This window comes from Hirundo rustica, chromosome Z, assembly GCF_015227805.2.
Source record: "Hirundo rustica isolate bHirRus1 chromosome Z, bHirRus1.pri.v3, whole genome shotgun sequence".
In the NCBI taxonomy this organism is placed as follows: domain Eukaryota; kingdom Metazoa; phylum Chordata; class Aves; order Passeriformes; family Hirundinidae; genus Hirundo; species Hirundo rustica.
Window position 1 is genome coordinate 18,039,096 of NC_053488.1, and position 21,382 is coordinate 18,060,477.

The window sequence follows — 21,382 nt, forward strand, 5'->3', positions numbered from 1 at the left end:
ATGTGGCCAGCTTTGTGATTATATGAAAATTACAAAAGATAATTTCTAGTAATGATTTAAAAGTTGTTTTGTATTTTTGCCATGGCAAAAGCATTAAGTTCTTCAAATGAAATCAATCTGAAAAGTCTTTGGCAACGTCTATTGCACATACAAACACAGTAGCTTCCATTGGGAAACACTGGGAAAACATTGTGAAAATATTTTTGCAAAAACAGACAGGGAAAACATTAAAAATATTACCCAAAAGAGCATCACTGCAAATTTACCTTCTTGATTCTTACTGTGAAAGAGTTTAGAACAGATTCAGTGGGTGTCATTGCCTGTAGGCAGTTCTGGGGTGGTTCCCAAACAGTCTCACCCCTCTAAGTCTGTTCTCACCTCTGTATTTCCCTTCAAATCATGTAAGCAGGTCTGTTGCTGCAGGTAAACAGTAAACAACACCAAATAATTTTTCTGACAGGTTATTCTCCATCTGTGTGAGCTCACTAGGCAACTACACACACAGCTTTCCTGGTACTGAGCAAGTAATAGTGCTTTGACAAGAGTTAACAGCACTGTCTCTAAATGAGAAACTGAACCCTCATTTTCTGTAACAAAGAATGGGGACATTTATTCTGGCCTTAGGAATACAGCCCTGTGTTTAACAGGCACAGTGAAGAATAACTTGAAGCAGATTTGTCAGCAAGCAAAAGCTAATTGCCTCAACCGAAACTGTCCAGAGCACTTGGGCAACACCCCAACAGGAGTAAACAATGCAGAGAGGGCATTTTACAAGGTCAGAAAGAAAAGATTTAAATGATTTGCAGCATAGGAGTGGAAAACTTACCCCCTAAGATGAAACTATGAAGCTGGTAAGATCATAGAACTACAGACTGTTGTCAAGGACTGGAAGAATTTTCCTGGATCTTTGCTTAAAAAGATGGTTCAAGACTGCTGCAGCAAAGGCAAAATTCAGTTCCCTGGCCCACACTTCAGATAAAACCACTCTGTTTTAGAGTGTGGATAGAGCTGATCCAGGATGGAAAGTGCATTCTCAGAGGGATTAGTACAGGTCAGGCAGGAAAGAAAGGTTAATAATTTCTAGTAAGGGAGACTATGAATGGTTAGAGATCACACATTGGCAGTGGTTATCTGGATTGTGAGAAGCTTTGGAGAGGGTGTACTGTGATAAAACACATAAAGAAAAAAAAAAGCAACAAAACCCCCATGACTGAGCTAATGCAGCAAGTATTCATATTTGCTGTGAATTACAGAGTACATAGAGTCTTCACATAAATGTTACATCTTAGACCGAAGATTTTTCTGCAGCATTCCAGAGCCTGAGCAGTCACTTAATCTCACTAATACCTTTTGAGTCTACGAAAATGTGAGGTTGCTTATTATGTAACAAAATAAAAACATATATAAATAGTGTCTTGAAAGCATTATTCACCTCTATCCTCATTCACTGTGCTGCAAAAGATTAAGGGAAGATTCAAGCTTCTATCCATCACTGCCTTTTTGAATTCCTATACTAGCATTGTACATGTCTGTGAGCTGATCTTGTACAAAAGCGATGATTTTTAAAATTTATTTTGTGCATCTCAGCTGAGATTCAACAAAATCTCACTAACTTTTTATGTAAACAAGCCCCATGACAACAGCTCAGGAGATATATATATATATGTTTATATTATATATATATACACACAATATTTATATATAGATATAATATAATCTTTTCCCGTTAACAAAATTTTATTAAACAGACATATATGTGTGTATGCATATGGAGGTCATAATTGTGACAAGACTGGCATGATAATGATTTCACCATTTTCCAAAAAATTCCAAGAACTTTCATATTTTTGACATAAATAGGCATCACCATACACTTCTAGAGAACTTAGGTCAACAGGACTATATTCTCTCCTTGCTACTGCAAAAAGAGGGACCATATTTTACAGTGATGTTTTCTTTTCCCTCCTTCAGGAGGTCTTAGTGCTTCTTAGTCAGGCAGTGTTTTCTTTGGAAACTACCCTTTCTCCCTAAAGACAGTTAAGTTTTAAGGTTAAGTAACATGCAGTTATCTTTGAAAATGAACATTTCATGTAAAGTGTATTTTCAGATAACACATGATAATGTATCACCTTTTTCAAGTTTACTAGTAAATCTTCTGCCATGCAGGGAAGCGAAAAGAAAAACATGTTTCCATATCAGTTATGCACTCTTGGTATAAACATGTTTCATTTTTCTTTCTTTTCACTTCAGGGACACACTTTCATTCTTCTCTGGTTGTTCTTGTCTTTCAACTGGCTTATATATTTGCTCCAAACCACCAGATATGACTAATCATTTAAGAGCAGCTATCAGACTTTTAGGCTAAATTCACTAAATTATTGTCTCTTCCTATGGCTATTAGTGCAAACTATTTAAATGAAAACATTGACAACAAATCTCATTTGCAGACTGCATCTATCTGCTTCCAGCCCTACATGAAACTATACCAAGAAGCTGGAAATCTCTATTGAATGATGCTGACATACAGCTAATATTCATACTTTTCCTGTGCTGAATGTGCAGACAACAACCCACCTGAAATAGGGAAAATCAAGTGATCTTCCAAATAGCCACTGCTAATTCCAGATAAATACAGAAAATGGAAATATGATAATCCTAGGTTTTCACACATTTCTAACCTATGAAGCAAGAATTCATGAGTGTTTGATGCTTCTTTAAAAATGCTACAATTCAGATGAAGTTCAGTAACTCCATGGTGAAGTTGCTGATGTTCTGACAGTTGTTAGGAAATCAGGTGCAAGTAAGAGCGTAGGCTTCGCTCTCAGCTAGCACAAGCCTTTCATAGAGTGGCAGGCTTTTGTCCTGTAAATTGCCTCTAGTCAAAAATCCTTTAATCAACAGAAATGAACGCAAAAGTAACACATTATCTCCTACTTTGCTACTGGCAAGGTCAGAAAAGGAGAGATTAAATGTTCTAGTACTTTAGTAGAAGACAATAAACACCCACGGAGGGAAGTGAAGAGTTTAGGTGGGACTTGTTTCATCAAACTTAACATGTCTACACTTCTAATCTTTGCAGATCTATTCTTTAAATGTCTACAAATGTCTCCCTTTAAAGCTAACAGAGAGAAATAAGCATTTTACAGTGGACTTCAGCTAACCTATTTTAGAAATCTATTTTGGGATGGGATAAAATCACAGTCTGAATATGTTTATTTTTCTCTGTTGATTAGAAAAGGAGCCTGGGGTGACTGGATCAGCTGTGGACATCTATATTTGGTCAGGTGAATCTCTACAGCCTACAGTGGCCAAAATAGCTATAAAAGAAAAACAGAAAACTAATGAGGATCTCTATTACAGTGTGTTGTGCTACTTAGATAAAACTCCACAGCTCAAGATAAAGAATCGTGGTACCTATATTGAATACTCCTAGTGCAGAAAGAATACACCAGACACAAACTTCTAAAACTGCCCAACAGATCTTGAAAACCTCCACTTCAAAGATCAGGTCCAGCTCTGGAGATACTGAAAAACTAATAGGGGTTAAACAAAAAAACCTCTATATTTGCCCTTACTGCTTACCCCTTTCCCAATCTACAATCTAATAATTAATTCTTCAGAATCTGTTCTGAAGCTATACAATAAAAAAGTGAAAGCAAGAGCTGCTGCCTTAAGAAAATATTTTCAGTCAGGAGAAGAAAAACCTAAATGAACCTTCTCTCTTTCCCATGTGAAAACTTTGCCTCAGTGGCTGTATGTGATGGGCTCTGTTTGATCAGCACTGCTTGGATTCGCTGCACTTGGCTGCACCAGGCAGTCAGAAAAGTGACATGTCAGCAGGGAAGACAGCAAGCATGTAAAATGACATTCTGACCATGGTTGGTCATGGATCCTGTAAGGACAGGTGACCCCAGCAGTCACTAAGTGGGGCTTTTCTGACTGAACTGAGTATTTATCTTAAATGTAATCACTACAAATTCCAGTCTTTCTGAAAAAAGCTTTGTCTGTCAAAATCTATGCAAGTATGCATGCAGCTAGTTTATGTAGCACATCCATTCTGTCTTTTCTCCTATGAAACTCTCCTACGTATTTACAGTGAAGAACTGCTTGCAGTATCTTTTAAATGCACAGGAGCTCAAAACATAATAAAAACTACTACTTAAGAAGCTTATAAAAAAACCCATTTACCTTTCAAATTAACATCACGTGTTAACTAAGCCTATATTACATTTGTATTTGAGAGGGCTAAGCAATTTCAAACTTGGGCTGGATAGAGGGATGAAATCTGTGTGGCATTTCAGCTTCATCTTCCATTGTTCTAGGACTTGCACATTAAGTCCTTCTGACTTTAGCAATACGCCACCCCCCCCCCCCAATAAGAGAAGGGAAATGCACAAAGTCATTTCAGGAAAACACCTCCATTTTTTAAGAGCTTCCCTGGCTTTGAATAAAACATCAAATGTTTAGATGCCACCTTCTGAAGACAGCTTCCCACTACCACAAGATTGTTGCCCATCCCTGTTTGGTTACTACTGCTTTTAAAATTCTGTATTTAGGAAAGATCTTAAAACAGAGCTGTTCCATTTTATAATAAAGGTGTAGAACCATTTAGAGACTTCCAATATTTAGACTGCTGTGCAGTCTATTCTTTGTACAAATTTTCAGACATGTTTTATGTGGCTCACAGTTTCCATGCACCAAAAAGCCCTCTACAATGTTTTATTTTATATAGCCCAACAAGAATGCATATATTACTTGAGAAATGAGAGGAAAATGAATCAAAATATACTAAAAAATCTCATTATGAGGAAAGATCCATATGCATTCTAACTTATTAACAGTAGATTAACTCCTTGTCTCAAAGATATCAATTCTTTAAAAGAAAACACTTCTCTCACGCATACTCCATGAAGTTCAGAAACAGGCCTAAGGACTTTTAAGCAAGTGTTTCAACACATTTTCACCCACATTAACATAAAATGTCTCTCTAGTTCTAAACAACTGCAATTTAAAGGGAAAAAAAAATCAGGAACTCAAAATTCTAATCTGTAGATAATAGCAATCTTACCTGCAGAAATACCATAATTTCTACACAATAATCAAAGATCACTGATAATGCAGAACGGAGAGTAAAAGGCACCAATAAAGTTAGCATTATAAGGAAACGCTTTAATATATAGTTCTTTCCTTCTCCTACTGTTATCATTATTTCTCTGCAGATGGTTTCCATGAAACATCAGCTGCATTAACCACCTGCTGCCCTCCAAAAGCTACAGAATTTCTGCCTTTAGCATCACAGAGAGGCAGTGCTGCTCAGAGGCCATACCAATTCCCACTGAGCACTCTGTAATCTCTTTTCACTGGTGTCTTAGGCATAGTGGTGATACAACACCCATCTACCTGGCTTTCCAGGCTGCTCTACCTGGCAACAGCTGGTCTGCCTCCTGGAAGCACCAGAAGAGGGGATAAAACTGTGTAACTCACAAAACTGTTGAATTTTAAACAATAATAAAAAAGTTAAATAACAGATTTAGAAGTATGCAATTTTCAAATATCTGCCAAGCTGAATAACCAATGCTTCCACCTTGTTTCTTCTTTTGAGCAAAAATACGGTTAACATTTACATGTTCATACTATCCATGCTCTGATTTAAAAAAAAAGGCTGCTCACATAATAGAAATGTACTAATAGTATATTTAAAAAATCTACTGTAAACCCCAATTGCAAAAATCTTCATGTTCAAGATTCCCCTGGAGATCTTCCAAGGAAAAGAGCCAACTACAATAAATAAGGTGGGAGGTTAGGGAGTATCTATAATGTAGTGACCTGCTATCATTAGACTTAAAATACCCATGAGAATACAGTAGTGGAGGAAAGAATACTAATGGTTTTCCTTGTGAAACATTACTTAGAAAATGTGTGGAAATATTCAATAGAAAAAGGACTGAAAATAGATAAAACTTACAATTTTCTATGTAGAAACCAGAAATACCCTAAAATATTTTCAGAGGCCAATATTTTATAGAAGGATTTCAATACAGAAACATGGATAACAATGCTGTACCACTTTCAACGTACAGCTGTAAAATATATTTTTACAAGTGCATGGTGACACTGAACAATTTTCCTCTTTTGATGAATAAAAAAGTAACTTAATCAAGGTGGCAACCTGTTTCCCTTGTAACTGCAATGTCAGGCATTTTTAAACACCAAGTCTGTTAAAATTACAGCCACACTTTCATCTCCATATATCATAAAACTAAGGGAGACAACCTTCATGTACACTCCCATTCCCTGTTACAGGGACAAAACCCTGATAGTTTACTACTCTTGCATATCTCAAACCTCTATTGACAGCTCCCCTAAAACAAAGTACGTGCTGCTCCAGGATACACAAAGGGAAGGGCCACTGACAACCACACTGTCCCTACATATACGGAAGCAGAAAATAAAAATTGACAGGTTACCACACTGTTAATGGAAACACATTCCTGTGAGTCACCTCTTATACTAGAGTGGGTTTTAGTTCACTTTAAAAAACACATGAATTTACTGGGCCTTAAATATTTTATTAACTTACCTATTATGGAAAATATGGATTTCCCTTTAAAATTAAACAAACAGCTTAAAAAAAAAAAAAAATCAAACCAAAACAGAAGTTTCATTATGATCTATTCCAGAAGTTAAAAGGATTTCGTTTTCTTAAATTCAAAAGCTTTAAATCTTAGTGAAATGGGCCACACTGGAAAAGCCCTTTACTATATTACTGCAACTTGTAAATAGTAAATTATATTGTTTAAGGTCAAGGAAAGAAATACTGCAATCCTATCTCAACCATGCATAAGGGATGCTGGAAGGCTCATATTCTTTATTCCTTCTTTTTTTTTTTTTTTTCACACTTTCATCTAAAAAGAAGCTTTATTTATAGCTTGTCTCAGAAGACCTTACTGAAATGTCCCTTAAAGGTATTTTCAGAAGTATTTAATAATTTAACTTTTGCTTATATTTGAGAAACTAAGAAAATATTGAAGAGTCCTCCTAACAGAAATAGGTTACCCAAAACAACCATAAATTGATGGGTTTGGATTGTTGCTTATCTACAAAAGTCTGTGGGATATTTTAAAAACTTTCATATCTCATTTTATAATATACACAAACTCCTCAACCCAGCTCCTTTTTAAATTAAATTATTACTTCAATTTTCATTAAAAATCAGCAATTCCTGTAACTATACAACTTCTTTTTTTTTTTTTTTTTCCCTTCTTTCTCAGTGCCCATTCTTGCTTGGCAGTAACAGGGTGTAATACTTGTCCTTTCCATATGGAGAAAATGAGTACTCTACTGCTGCCAAGATCAATCTTCCCTGTAATAAGGATAACTACTGGGTGATCTGTTGGAAGCAGCCAAATGAATGACAGACATGTGAGAGTGATTCAAGTGCCTATCCATAGCTATTTTAAATTAAACTGACATTGGGGGAAATGTTGTGTACCCAATTCTTTTTCCCATACACTAGGTATTTATAACTGGTTCCCATGAAGATCTCATGCTTGCATAACCAAAGCAAGAATTAGGAATAAACCCTCCCTGGCTTTCATCTGGCACTGAAATTTCCCTTCCCTTCCAGACTGCATATCCCAAAGATGAGACTTCATTCCACAGCAGCTACAGGTCTTCCTGCCTCTCATACTACCCGACGAAAAGAAAGGGAAGCAGCCTCTGAGTTTCTGGACATAAGCTCTGTACCCCCATATTCTGGCAGCACTGTTTCCTGACGTCTGTTTAAGTCTCCTTATCCATGTAAACACAGAAAGGTTCTGCGTGCAGTTGTAGGTATTTCAGACTAAATAAGCCTCTAATGCTTAAATTGAGAAAGCTTAATAAACATATTTTATTGTGAACATTTGAGGTGAGAACAGTAGAACCTTTCATAAACAATACTGTCAAGACAGAAGAGGAAGAGACAGAAAAGTTATGAAAAGACTGCACATTCATAATAGCATTTTTTCAAGTTCCATTAAAAATAGGGAATTCTGTACAGTTTAGCAAACACAACCATTGTCACAGTACAAAGCCCTCAAAATTGTACAATCTCCAATTGTACCTGTACACACTGAGACAGAGCAAGGCTGGGATACTGCACACAAACCATCAGCTTTCTTGTGAATGTGACAGAGGCAGGAGCTCCTATCTGATGTAATTTTCATTTAATCTGCAATAAGTAAAGGACACTGCCATAACCTGCAGCACAGGTGATTTCTCTCCTTGATAAACTCACTGGAAAAAAAAATTCACTGAGTGCTATTAACTCCAAAATTCCTCTATCTGCATCAAGATACCAAAAACAGCAGTCACTAGAAGCAGAAAGGATGGTCAGAGAAGCACAAACAATTTTGTCTTTGTCCTGTTCACACCTCCTCCAGCTACTGGCCAGAGACAGAGCCCATGGTCTCCAGCTCTTTTGACATTAGTTTTCTTCCTAAAGTACTGCTTTTTATCTAAGAAGCTTGAATTCTACAAAAGTCCCAATGCCTACATGCTGGGATGGCATTCAGGAGTGGGCACAACAACACAGCTGTTTAAGCACAGACTGTGGCTGAGAAACAAAAACCCAAATCACTAATACAAGAGAAAAAAAGTGAATTAATATTCTATACCCAGCCACAACAGCAGAAACTAATCAGATTGCTAGTCCATTAGTAAAACCACAAGGTTTCACTCCAGCAGCTCTGAAACAGTAATGGATTTTCCCATGAAAACTTGAAAGAAAAGGTGAAAAAAGGTTTGTGTGGTATGATGGAAAGGAATGCCAGACACAGCTTTGGTCAAACATTCCCATTAAATATTTTCTCATTACCCACTAAGTTCACCCACAGGCCAATTTCACTGGCTATTTACCAAGGAGGTTTAAGATAATGTTTACTGCTCTTCACTGCTTTTCAATTTTCTAGGTTTGCTGGCATTTCCCTTTAAAAAAATCCTTGTGAAATTAAAAAAGTAACACATTAATAGTTTATACTTTTTCTTCACAGTAGATTTCTGTTATTCTGATTATATACATTCTACCACTAAACTGCTATACAATTGCCTTTAAAAAGTTACTAAAGATGCCTTTTTTCTTCAGCAATATGGGCTAAAGCTCACTGAAATCACTGAAACTATTTCATTAGGAAACACAGCAGATCAGGCTCTTTGCAGAGACAGACACTGGTGCATTTGTGCTTTTATTACACATATAGCTACCATAACTTTTACTCTGGATAAAAATATCCAAAATAGAAAGAGTAAAACTATGTATTTCAGTGCTAGGTAACATGGAAAATGGAAAGACATATAACACTTAGTTTCAGAAAACAAACTGAAGTCCTGGATAGCATTATATGTTTATCTTTAATTACACTAATGCTAAAGGCTAACTGCTATTTTTGAGAGTATAAGGAAAAAATGGAAACTAGGAAAGCAGCTGGTAGAAAGAAAGTAATTACTGCACTGCTGAAAAAAATGCTTTGATAAACTACACAGAAGATATTAATCTCCCAGTTTACAGACCAATGATCTTTCCAACAAACAGCATTTACTTCTTACAAAACATAAAAGCCAGCTTCTTGAAAATTCATTTGCTTTTAGCATGCCTTTATGTGTTTATATTTCGTCAAACACAGTAATTTGAGAAGAACAAGTAAAGAACACTAATGAAAAAGCCAAAAGATACAAGCAGTAGAAGGACCTTGAAAAATATATTACTTTTATTTTGTAAGAACACTTACAGGAATTTTTCTTCTTTTAGATTCAGATTGATGTGTTTTCCTTAGATGTGTAGAGTTAAAGTTGTATGCTAGACAGACTTGTTGTACAGGTATATATAGTGTTGACTCACTGAAAATTATGTCATAAGATTAGCATTTGTCTCAATTCTTCACCTATTAGTTCCATTATTTTCATTTCCACTATATGCAAAGCAGAAGAATGACAGTCTTAAATTTTATAACTACAAATGAAGAAAACCAGCAGCACTAAAACTCTATAGACCAAAGTGATTTACTACAGTCTTAAAAAGTACCGTATAAATATCAGCACCTATACAAATCTATAGTATAAAATTATGAACCTAGTTAGACTTGTACACATACTTAAAACTTTACTATATTAGTGGCCCCAATGAAGCTATTTTTTGACAGTTTCCTACTGTTGGGTCTCCGTTCCGTGTCTCTTTTGCATTTTTAAGAAAAGAACATAAATTTAGCACTCGATTCTGAGAGAAATTGAGAGCAAAGAGATCTTTTGTGGACTCCCCGGTAGCACGATCCATCTTGACAGGTAAACAGACCATTTATTTCCAAGACTTAGAGGACAAAGTTACCAAATCAAAATAATATTTTCTTTGAATGCAAAACCAGCAGATTGTCGAGCCGTATTTCTCACTATTTAAGTGTGTTTGGAGATACAGGATTCACCGCTGACAAATTCCTCCTTCTTGCAGTCTTAGAGCTTAAGTGAAGGTTTTGCACACTATTACTGACACAACCACTACTAAAAGGAGATGCCTTCATGACCACCTCCAAACACTCAAGGAGTTCAAATTCATTGTGAAATGAATTTAATTATAAAAGTGTTTTGTTTATAATGAATTACAAAACTATTCGTTTATATGTGAATTACAAAACTATTTTGTTTCTGGTGCCCACAGACAGGAGAGCTCCTGCAAAAATCTACTTCTTTATCTTATTCAGTTGTGGTCCTTTTCTCTGTCATGAAGTTTCAGAGGAGATCCTGAGTGAGGCATTCATGTTTTGTTTAAGAAAAATGTTATAAATACATGGTTATAAGGCTTGTATCAGAAAATAAAAAACCCCTAGGAATTCTCATAAGTTAAGTTTGGTTTGAGGTTTGGTATGTTCCACAGGAGAAAAATATAAAGCAAATTTCTGCTGTATTTGGAGAAATCATTTAGTACTAAGTAAAACTTCCGAAGTCATATAAAACCCCTTTGTATTTAGATGACATGTTTAAGATGAAAACAGGTGTTTTTCTGCTCTAGGAAAAAACATGTGTTTTCTGCTTAGACAGGAATTCTGCATTTTTAATTTGCAAGATGGCTACAACCAAAATTATAGATATAACAAATCCATTGGTAAGCAGATTTTACTTTGGGATGAACTACAGGAAAAAGAAGTACTCAAAAAGAAAAGCAAATACTAAGGTGACGTGTACAAACAACATCCAGTAGAAGGAGGTTTGGCCTGCTGTGCTAGGAAAAACTGTTGTGCTGGCTTAATGAAAGTGCAGAAGGAGAAAAAGGTATCCTGCAAAATCGCTAATCTGTCATACTCCAGCAACTAAAGGGACATAAGTATACATCACCATACAATCTTGGCAATTCTGTTCTAATTTCACCCACTTCTGTTCATTATCACCCAAAAGTATACCTGTGTATCACAAGAGAACCTTTTAATCTATCATACTGAGCTTTCCCCTTCTGTACAGGGGAATAGGTGGTCAGTTCAAGCCATTTACAGATCCTTCTGTATTACTGGTTCACAGCTTTAGGTTTTTATAGTAACTGATGAAAATGGTGGTTTTGATGGATTTCTTAATGATGCCTTCTTTTTGTCCCAAATTCTCGCATGTAGACAAGATAGAAACACATTCTAGAGTAACCACTAATCTAGCCCCATGGACAAAAAAGCGTTGCATCACAACAAGGCATTTCATCATGATAACTGGTGAAATAAACAACATGAACATCTATGTATTTTAGGATTTGTGTCTCACTTCCTAGATCTAGAAGGGTTCACAGAAATCCTTAAGAAACACAATGCTAACACCAGAGCAGGGAAGCTCTACTGCTTAAAAACCTTGCCCTAGGACTTCTTTTTTTTTTAATTTAATTGAAACAATTATTCATGTTACTCTAGCCCTATCTCTGAATCACAGAGTAGGAAAATCACAATAGTATTAGTAGGTAATTACCTGTATAAGGGAAAAGAAGCATATGAATTCATATTTTGAAGAGATGATTAAACTAAAATACATACCGCATCTGTAACTTCTATCTCATACAGTTTCTGGAAGGTCTCACGATAAAAGAAAAACAGCTTGCCACTGCCACCACCTTTCTTCACGGAGGTGCCTGTGACAAGGATTTTATCATCTGGGCTGAAACAACAATCTGTCCTGTTGAAGAAAATAAAGCATTTCACTGGGCAGATAAATAAAATATCAAGAACTTAGATATATATTGCACTCCTTAAAACAATATCTTTATTTGTTAGTCCTTTCCAGACAAAGTTTGAAACAGTCTTTTGTTAGCTGTCATCTATTGCTGTAGTTATCAATTAGAGTTATCTGTTACAATTGTTATTACAGTTGTGCACAGAATGTGCAAAACTGGTAGATTCAATAAAAATTCTCCTGCTGGCAGAATTCTCATCCAGACAAAAGTCTTGTAAGCTTTGCAATAAGAGAGAAAACAAACAAACAAACAAAACAAACAAAAACAGCAAACAAAACAAAACACCCCAACTTTCAAATCTGGCTGTCACCTTTAAGTAAAAAAAATGTAATAATAATGAAATCTATTTTTGCTGACCATACATTCTTCAGTGATGCAAGGTGGCATGTTTATACATTGGTCAAAAATGTTTTTCTGTTTACTTTTCCCTCTGTGTTTCAAATTGCAGTTAAGATTGAGCTGTCCATGACTTGTCTTTCTAAGATCTTATTTCAAAATTACAAACTGTCCTTAGGGAATTTGGTTGTATTACAGCTACAGAAATGCAGAAAAGACCAATAAAAATATTGAAAACAATACTTATCACTATGCAGTAAAATAAAGTCAGCACTTCTGACACGGTAACCTGAATTCATACCATGTACCTTCATGTTATGTCTACTTTTTCATTCAGCTCTTTTTTTATTAATCATAGACTAAATAAGAATGAGATTTACATCTATATCTCATTACACACATAAGGACCTTCTCCTGAAATGTTACTAATCTAATTAGATTTAAAACATATGAGACTGAAATCTAACAAAAATAAGATCTTTTAAAGCAATGTGAATCCCAAAAATAGACAAGAATTGTCACTGCAGAGTCCTCCTTGTGCAGTCCTCTCCGCACAATAGTGGACCTAGTGACAACTGAGGTTAAGAACTCCAGCAGAAGCCCTTCCCATTCAGCAAAAATACTGCTATTTCTGCTAGCTGGAATAAATTAGAACACTTACATCGGAAAGAAGCTGGGCAGTCCATCTGCTGAATTAAGAGGTTTTTTAAATTGTCTAATATCCCATATCTTTAAAGTATCATCTCCTATGAAACAAAAGAGACAAAAGGTTAGCAATAAAGAATTCAAGTCAAGAACTTATGCATGTCAGAAAATTCCACTCTATAATTCAGAGAGAAGGAGAACAAAATTATATAATAGAAGCTTCCAAAATAACAATAATTTGGAAGTTTTTCTTCGGTAAGTGACTATGACAGTGCAAGGTTGAGAAGCTCAATATGAGGTACTGCAGTATACCAGAAACTTCTCGTCAATGGCTCAATTCTGTTGCGGTAATCCCTCCTATCAAGAACCACTATCCACAGTGGAATCAGATTCCTCAGTCACTAATTTATTTTATATTTGTAAGCATTGGTGCTTCGCTGCTAGGAGCAAATTTAACTTTCAAGACACCGAAAGAAATTATAAATGTTGCCATGAATAGTCTAGACCAAAAACTAAACAAGTTTTATATGTGTGGTTTTTACCAGTCCTGAAAAAGCAGTTAGGAAGAATGGAAAGCACATGAAAGCTTCCCCATTCTTTAGCAGGCAACAAACTGCTATCTCAGTATGGAGGAGAGGTCCTGGAATAAGTCACAGATCCTCAGGGAAGGTGATGGAGGGAAGCAAGTGAAATCACACTTGCTATAACAAAACCTTTTCACCACAGTACCTGTAGCCATAAAAGCCAAAATCAAGGTTACAGCAAGAGATTTGTAGCAATTCTCATGTGTGTTTGATAAACATAGTGTGACTGTTGGCCAGTAAAAGTCAGGCTGTTTATCCCTTTTTGGAAAGTTATGACATTTTAACAAAGTGAGAACGGGGTAAAAAAAAAAAGAGATTAGTTAGTTATTATCAGAGACATCTACATCTCTGCTCTGATCATCCTTCTGGAACACATTGTCAGCATGAGATTTGAGCTTTGAAGTACCTCACTCAAGCACCTAGACACGTCCTAGGATTTGACAGCAGTACAGCCTCAGCATATTCAAGGGTAAAAAGAAGGACATTTAAGCAACAAGTCTCTTTAAAAATACCCAGAGATTAATTTTAGACAAAAAGTTAAAAAATCTTCCTGACCTAAGAGGCAGGATCTGCTTCCTTCCAAAGTACAAATCTTGCAGGGAAGTAATTTGGTTATCTACAAGCATATTGTGGATTCATAGCCTTTGAGCACAAGAGCTCAAAAGAGGCCTTGGAAATAAAATGTTTTTAAAAGAAGTAACAAAAGAAATCAAGGCCAGCAGTGCCCTTTACAGGGAGAGCAGTAATGTGTGGCCTCGTACATCATGTATGTTTATATTAAAGACTAGGATAACTCCTTACTACAAAATATTTTTAAGAAGTGGACAACTTAAATAAATGATGTCTAGAGCAGAGTATATTTCTGTTCATTGGGAGGCTATAAAACGACAAGAAAGAAAAATATTGAGTCCAATGTTTCAGGAATATCTATTTTCTTATTGTTTCCCAGTAGACTCCATCCCATGTACTTCAAAGCATTTAATCTTTTAAAATAAGCCCTCCCTTTCCCCTCCCAACCCCAAGGGGAAAACAAAACAAAATAAAACACTTATCATTGAGATACTATATCTAAAGCACCAGCACATTATAAATGTATGCAAAGGACACCACTTGGTCACTTTGCAAATCTCCTGGATAGGGAGAGATCTACAGCTAGCAGCCAAGGCTGTTCTGTTCCTAGTGGAATGAGCCTTGACATGATCTTCAAGCTGTAGTCGTGCCAGGTTTTAGCAGGGGAAATGCAGTCAGACATGTAGCTATAGTTCCTTTGCTAGCAAGAAACTATAATGGGCTGGTTAAAAAATTCAGAAGGCTCTAGCAGGACTCAAATTTATGCTTGATTTCAAGTCAACATTGTCTTAAACTGAAATAGTTTAGAAATAGAAGAGTAAGTAACTGAGAGGAAAAAATGCTAGTAGAATGACTTGTCAATACTGTGATTTTGCCAGCATTAAGAATTTGCTCCAATTCACTTTTCCTAATTAAAATTATCAATGTGCAAAGGCAAATTGGTTTCTAAATCTTATTTGCATTTTGAGTTGAAATCACTATCACTAAGATCACAGAATATTAACTTTCCTCATCACCAAGGATTTTTTTCATTAGAATCCTTCTATCAGTGTTAAGGAGGCTTCTTTAACAGAGCTGCAGCAGTAGTGATCTGTTTTTAATTACTTTATACATGAGGAATAATAATTATCCTTAAACAAAAACATATAAACAGATGTTGTACGATTCAGTATGAATATTCAAAATAGTCTACTCTGATCATTCAGTATTTTTTCTTGATGGCAGAATTCTCCAAAGCCTGGCAGGATTACTTAAAGCTTTTATACCATTTTTGGTAGTATTTCAAACTATTTTTTTGCCATTTTAATAGGAAGGATACCAATAAACAGATTGACACAATCAGGTCAAGACACTGTGATGCCACTTATATTGAGCACTGGATTTATCAAGAGGTTAACAGTTAGGTCCTAGAAAAACAGTCTTTGGTGAACAAAGATAGGAATTTTGTAAATGCCCTTCAGTCAAAAGAAGTCCGAAGCACTAATACTATAAAGATTTAATCTGATCTTTCTCTTTCCCTTTCAGAAAATAGTGACCAGGAAGACAAGCACATGAATGTGAATTGGCCTAAAAGAAGCAAAAGTGCTGCTAGGAATTGACAAAGCTTACAGTCAGCAACACTCCATTTAAAAAGAGGGAGTCCTGTGTTGAAAGCAAAGCTCGATGACAGAAATTGTTCACAGAGATCAGTGAGAGAAGCAAAGAAACAAAGGAAATGGGAATTTTAAAAAGTTACAGGTTAGGAAACATATAGGATAACAAGCTTACCAGAATATGTTTATCAGCTCTGAGCCTTTCTGTGAAGGTATATACTATAGATGTGAGAGACATCTTACAGAACAAGGTACAGACTTCTTTATTCTGCACTGGTTCTGCAGGAGGAGCTGCAACAACTACAGAGCAACCTTTGGAGGCATCAAAGGTTGGGATTAAAGCCAAGGTCTCATGAGGGAAGTTGCAATTTTAGGAATCTATACCTACATTTGGAACACTCCTCAGCATCACCTGCATCCGTACCAGCCTGATCAAATGCTTAAATGCATCATCCTCTCTAAACATATGGAATGAATATATGGCTAGAAGGATTCTAGAAGACTTTCATAAAGCCATTTCAGCTCCAAGGGTTGCAAATGGCGGACTATGCCTATTGAAACTAGTGAATGTTATTTCTGGCATGGTTAGAATTAACACCAATGTTCAGTTCCTGAGAAACATTACTTGACAAAAACCCATATGATTTTTGAAATGCCAATGTTTGGATTTACTATGAAGAACAATATGTTATTACACTACACAAAACAGTCACTATCCATGCTGCTGCATAACCCTTGAGCATACAGGTTTCTATCTTTTAAATGAATTTCAAAATGAAGAAAGAAATACAGTTAAAATGGAAAAAAATACCAACAAAAATATCAGGAGTCAAAAAAATCTTCTTAAATTTTTTACAGTAAGACCTCAAGTCCAATCCTAATTCTTACCTCTCCCCTGCTAAACAAAGCAAATGTTCCCCAAATACTATCTTTCATGGTTTCAAGTATGCAGAAATATCACTTTCTTAAGTTTCTGTCAAGTTACTACCTATTATGCAACAAGAATAGGACTGGAAACTTTCATAAGCAGCTCCTTAGATTTTCATTTTCCCTTGTGCCTGCAGCTGAGCCATGCCTCATCTTCTCATATCCAACACAGAATCTACATCAGATGCAGGAAAGTCCATCAGGATTTCAATGAAAGTTCCCATGCCCCAAACAACAATCCTCCCTTTGATCCTCAGCACTTGGCAGGTGTGTTAATCTACAAATGCTGGATCCACATCTGCTTTTGTTGGTACAGATCCAAAGCAATACTCATATTAAAGCACTAACCAAACAAGTCAAAATAAGGTATGAATCCTCCTTACTTTCTAGCATAGTGCACACAGAGCTCTTTTTTTCTTTTAATATGCTAGACAAAGGTAGCACTTTTATCCACACTGAGTGGCCAAATTTCTGCGCAGTCTTACATTCTGCAAACAATCAATCAACATTTTATACATCTTACAGCAGAGCGTGGTAGATAAAACCTGAGTAAATGAAAGTCTGTTTAACACAAGCCAAAAACTGGAGACAGATGAGGAAGAGCAGGCAAGTAAAAGTGCCACATGCCATAAAAAAAGAAAAGGTCATTTATGTGATCTACATTCATAAATGTGAAACAGAAGAGAATTTACATAAATGGAGGTTTCAAGACAGCACTAGTGAATATCCCTCACTACGTACTAGCCTTGTTTGCTGTTATATTTAAAAACATGGCAAGTTTTATCCCTAAATTTCCTGAAGTATGTGCAAATTGTTTGGGGCCAATTACCACTGGTAGACAGATGCAGTGTTTTACTTAGTGCAGAATGGAAAGACACACAGTTCATACACTTTCCAAACAGGAGAAGGTTCACACATAGTAAGTCTGGTTCAGTAAGGACCAAAACACTTGAGAGCTTTTACCTCACCATTTACAACCCATTCATGATGGATAGAGCGGCATCAGAACTCTAAATTCAGGACACTGAACAGCAGCTTTGAAACAACACAAAAGTGCCATTAGTGTCCACATCCCTGGGGCCTTCGAGGATAAGACTACAAAGTCCTTACTCTGAAAGATGTGTTCTAGGAAACATTTGAAACCTTTGAAATGTGGCAAGACATACGAAGAATCAGTGAGGCAGCACCCAATAGCAGTTGCATTTCACTGTACCAAGGTGGACTGGTCAGACACTCTACCCCCTTCAGGGACAGGGGCCCAGGGAGGACAAAAAGAAAATGCAAGCTACTTGGCTAGGAAACACATCCACTGCTTCAGAGTTTTTTTTATCTATGAATACCTATATTCTGGTATTTTGTGTACGTAATCTCATTCTGTCTACGTACCAAACTGACCAGATGTCCTAAACATATGTTAGGCACAGTGTTAGCCAACTTTAATGTATACTGCCTCTCCCTAGGTCTGTTTATTTGGCCTTGGGGCAATGCTAATGCATACACAGAGCTTCTGGTTACAGCTGCTTTCCATCCAGACATCTTGGCTTGTATGCTTGCACCTGCCTGCAAAATACTGGGCAAACATATTTCTGCATGAAAAGTTGTCTTCAACATGCACCATCCTATCCCAAGAATGAAGAGAATGAGTTCTCAAATACATCTTTGCCTTCTCATGTCTTGTTCTATTATCTAAGACTCATTTATAAAAGTTTTATCTGAAGTTTACAACACAAGCCTTTTTTTCCTTTTTGAAGTTTACAACACAAGGCTTTTGTCCTGGGGACATTCCCAATTCTTTTGCCATTCATGTATATCTTGGAAAGTCAATTCCAGTCATCAGCTTTTAATGTTTTTAATTCGGATTAGATAAAAATTCCAATTAGGACAAAATATTACATTGCCTAAGAAAGCTGTATGAGGAATTAATAACTCCAGAACAGAGACAGTGTTACTGAAAGGCACTAATCTTCCATGGAAGAACTAGGCAACAAAACTGGATTTTTTTATTTTTAATTAAGCTAATGATTTCTTTTCAGTGTATTATTACTACTAGATAAGAACACAGATCAGTAACTGTGTAATGTAATCAGCTAAGTTATCTTAAAATATTTCTTAACTGCTTTTAAATGCTCTTTCAGGAACATAGTATTTCGTGGTGTATCAAATAAAAGTAGTAAATTGTGAAACACTTCATATTTGAATCACTAGTATCTGATTTGACTACCTTATCTCCATCACAAACAATTACATCTAACAATTACGTGATTTATATGGTTTGTTTATTGAACCATTTCATTTCATTAAAACTGTCTTACATTCAGCATGTCATAGGGTTCTTTCAATCACCTACCTCCTCGGCTGGCAAGGACAGTACCATCATAGGAAAATGTCAAACATGAAGTGTCAGTGCCTGAAGCATGGGCTTGCCTGCAGTGGAACTTCGTATGTACCTGTTCATCAAACAAAACATCGCAAAATAAAATTAGAATTACAAATCAAATTACTAATTAAACAAATGGGAAAAACATAACTTTGTAACATTTTCTGTGCTCTGCTACTATTCCTTATTCTTAACAGAAACCCCTGCATTTTTAGGAAGTACAGTAGTTAGGTATTTCCAACAGACTTTTAAAAATGTTGTATTTGTTTCAGAATACACTTTCGCAACAAGAGCTTGAACGCAAAATTCAAATTCTTCATGGGTTTAATTATACAGTACCGATTTACATGGCATCAGCGCTCTTGGAAAACTCCCACTAGCACTGAACAAAGGTAGTTATGCCTGGTTAAGATAAAAATACATTCCAAGACAGTTCTCAACACTCCCCTAAGCAGGCTTTTGGTTTCTAAATCTATCAAAATACAATATACATACTTTGGAAAGGACTGAAAAGAACTGGAAGAATTTACTTTTACCAAATTTAATCCCTGACGGAATTCATGGCTTACGTAACAGAACAAAGTTCAGATATTGTGAGGTCTGTGTTGCATTTAAGCACTGTAAAATTCAAGTATGGGAACAATGTATGCTTTACTTTAATTGTTTCTATTTTGCTGATTATCCTAAAGAAAGGTTGAAACGACCTTCAAGTTCACATTTTGTTCTTGAATGGAGATCACTTCTTATTTATTAAGTCATTATTTAGTAAAATACCTATAAATTCTACTAATAAGGAAGGAACTTCAAATTAAATTTAAATGGTCTTGTCAAATCAAGTTTTCCCACTTCCAAACCAAAAACAAAGATCTCAACTAAGATTCCAAAACAGGAAGTGGAAACACGGGAAGGTAAAAAAGGAAAAGACAAAAACAGAGTGTCCTAGGTTACAATGTAAAATGTGCCCAAAGGATGTATTCTATCACCATCTACATGAAATGTTGAAACTAAGTTGTGCACCACTGTTTCCCTTGCCCCCTCCCTCCAGACCATCTTCTGTTAATGGCCCATCAGTGCCCTTCTGCATGACTCATAGGTAACTCCCTCCAGGAGCTATCTCTGTTTAATGGGCAATCAAGGACCCATTACAAAACTGATAAAATGATATCAGCCCATTGTGAGATGCTCCGCCCAGGGGGAGGAGCCAAGCATTCCCACCTGGATATAATCTGGCATCTGGGACAGCACAGGCAGCCTTATCCACTGGATTCCCAGAGGACAAGAGCTACCAGACCTTTCTGCAGGAGCACTACTTCAACAAGACCACTTCATCTGGACTGCTACCACCACAGTTTCAGGTTGTATTCTGACTCTGTCAGTGATCTTTTGTACCATTGCATGTGTTTTATTTTATTTTACTTTTTTTTCTTCCTCTCCTATTAAATTGTTTTTTCTGACTTGGAGTCTCTCGCTGGTTTTGCCTTCAAGCCAGCACACAGAGACAAAGGAATTTGAGACAGGCTGATTCCTTTTTAGCATGTAACTATGCTTCTCATTTGCACTCTTTTCATAAAAGAAAACCAGTTCATATAGATGTAGAATTAAGCATTCAAAATTTAAAGGTTTCCAGTGCAACTGTATCTCATCTTCCCCTCTGTAAAATGAGGATTAAAACACAGAGGAGAAGATGGCAGATTAGTGATCTTGAAGTCCTTTATTTATGGTAGTGATGAGCAAAACAAAATACATGCATATAAGCATATCTTTTCAGAGAGGGGGTTGAACAACATGCAGCAAAATGAGACCTAGAATCCCACCCTGAAGAGTAAGGGGACAAAACAATGAGCAGCTGCTCAGTGATTTTTACTCAATCTATGCATTAAGAGATGCAATTCTACAGAATAAAAAAGGAGAGCATGATACCGAAACACAATCCCACTGACTGAGTTAGGCTTGCACATGAATCCTCCGTTAATTTATCTTCTAATTTTTGATTATGCACTTTACTAAGGTTCTTTTAATGGGTTATTTTGTAAGGAAGAGACACAAACTAGTAAAGTAATTAATGTTTTTTATGCTTAAGAATGGTTGTTCTAAATTTGGTTCAAAAGCTAGAGAATCT

The 21,382-nt window shown here is 36.1% G+C and overlaps 1 protein-coding gene across 1 annotated transcript in view; it reads right to left on the reverse strand.

Annotated features, from left to right (window-relative positions):
- Positions 1 to 21,382, reverse strand: part of WDR70 (WD repeat domain 70) — a 125,878-nt gene that overhangs the window by 17,422 nt on the left and 87,074 nt on the right. Inside the window, exons 8-10 of the mRNA XM_040089950.1 lie at positions 19,234 to 19,333; positions 13,230 to 13,314; positions 12,036 to 12,174 (exon numbers count right to left, since the gene is read on the reverse strand). Of these exons, the coding sequence (XP_039945884.1) occupies positions 12,036 to 12,174; positions 13,230 to 13,314; positions 19,234 to 19,333 (324 nt within the window). The remainder of the gene's footprint in view (positions 1 to 12,035; positions 12,175 to 13,229; positions 13,315 to 19,233; positions 19,334 to 21,382) is intronic.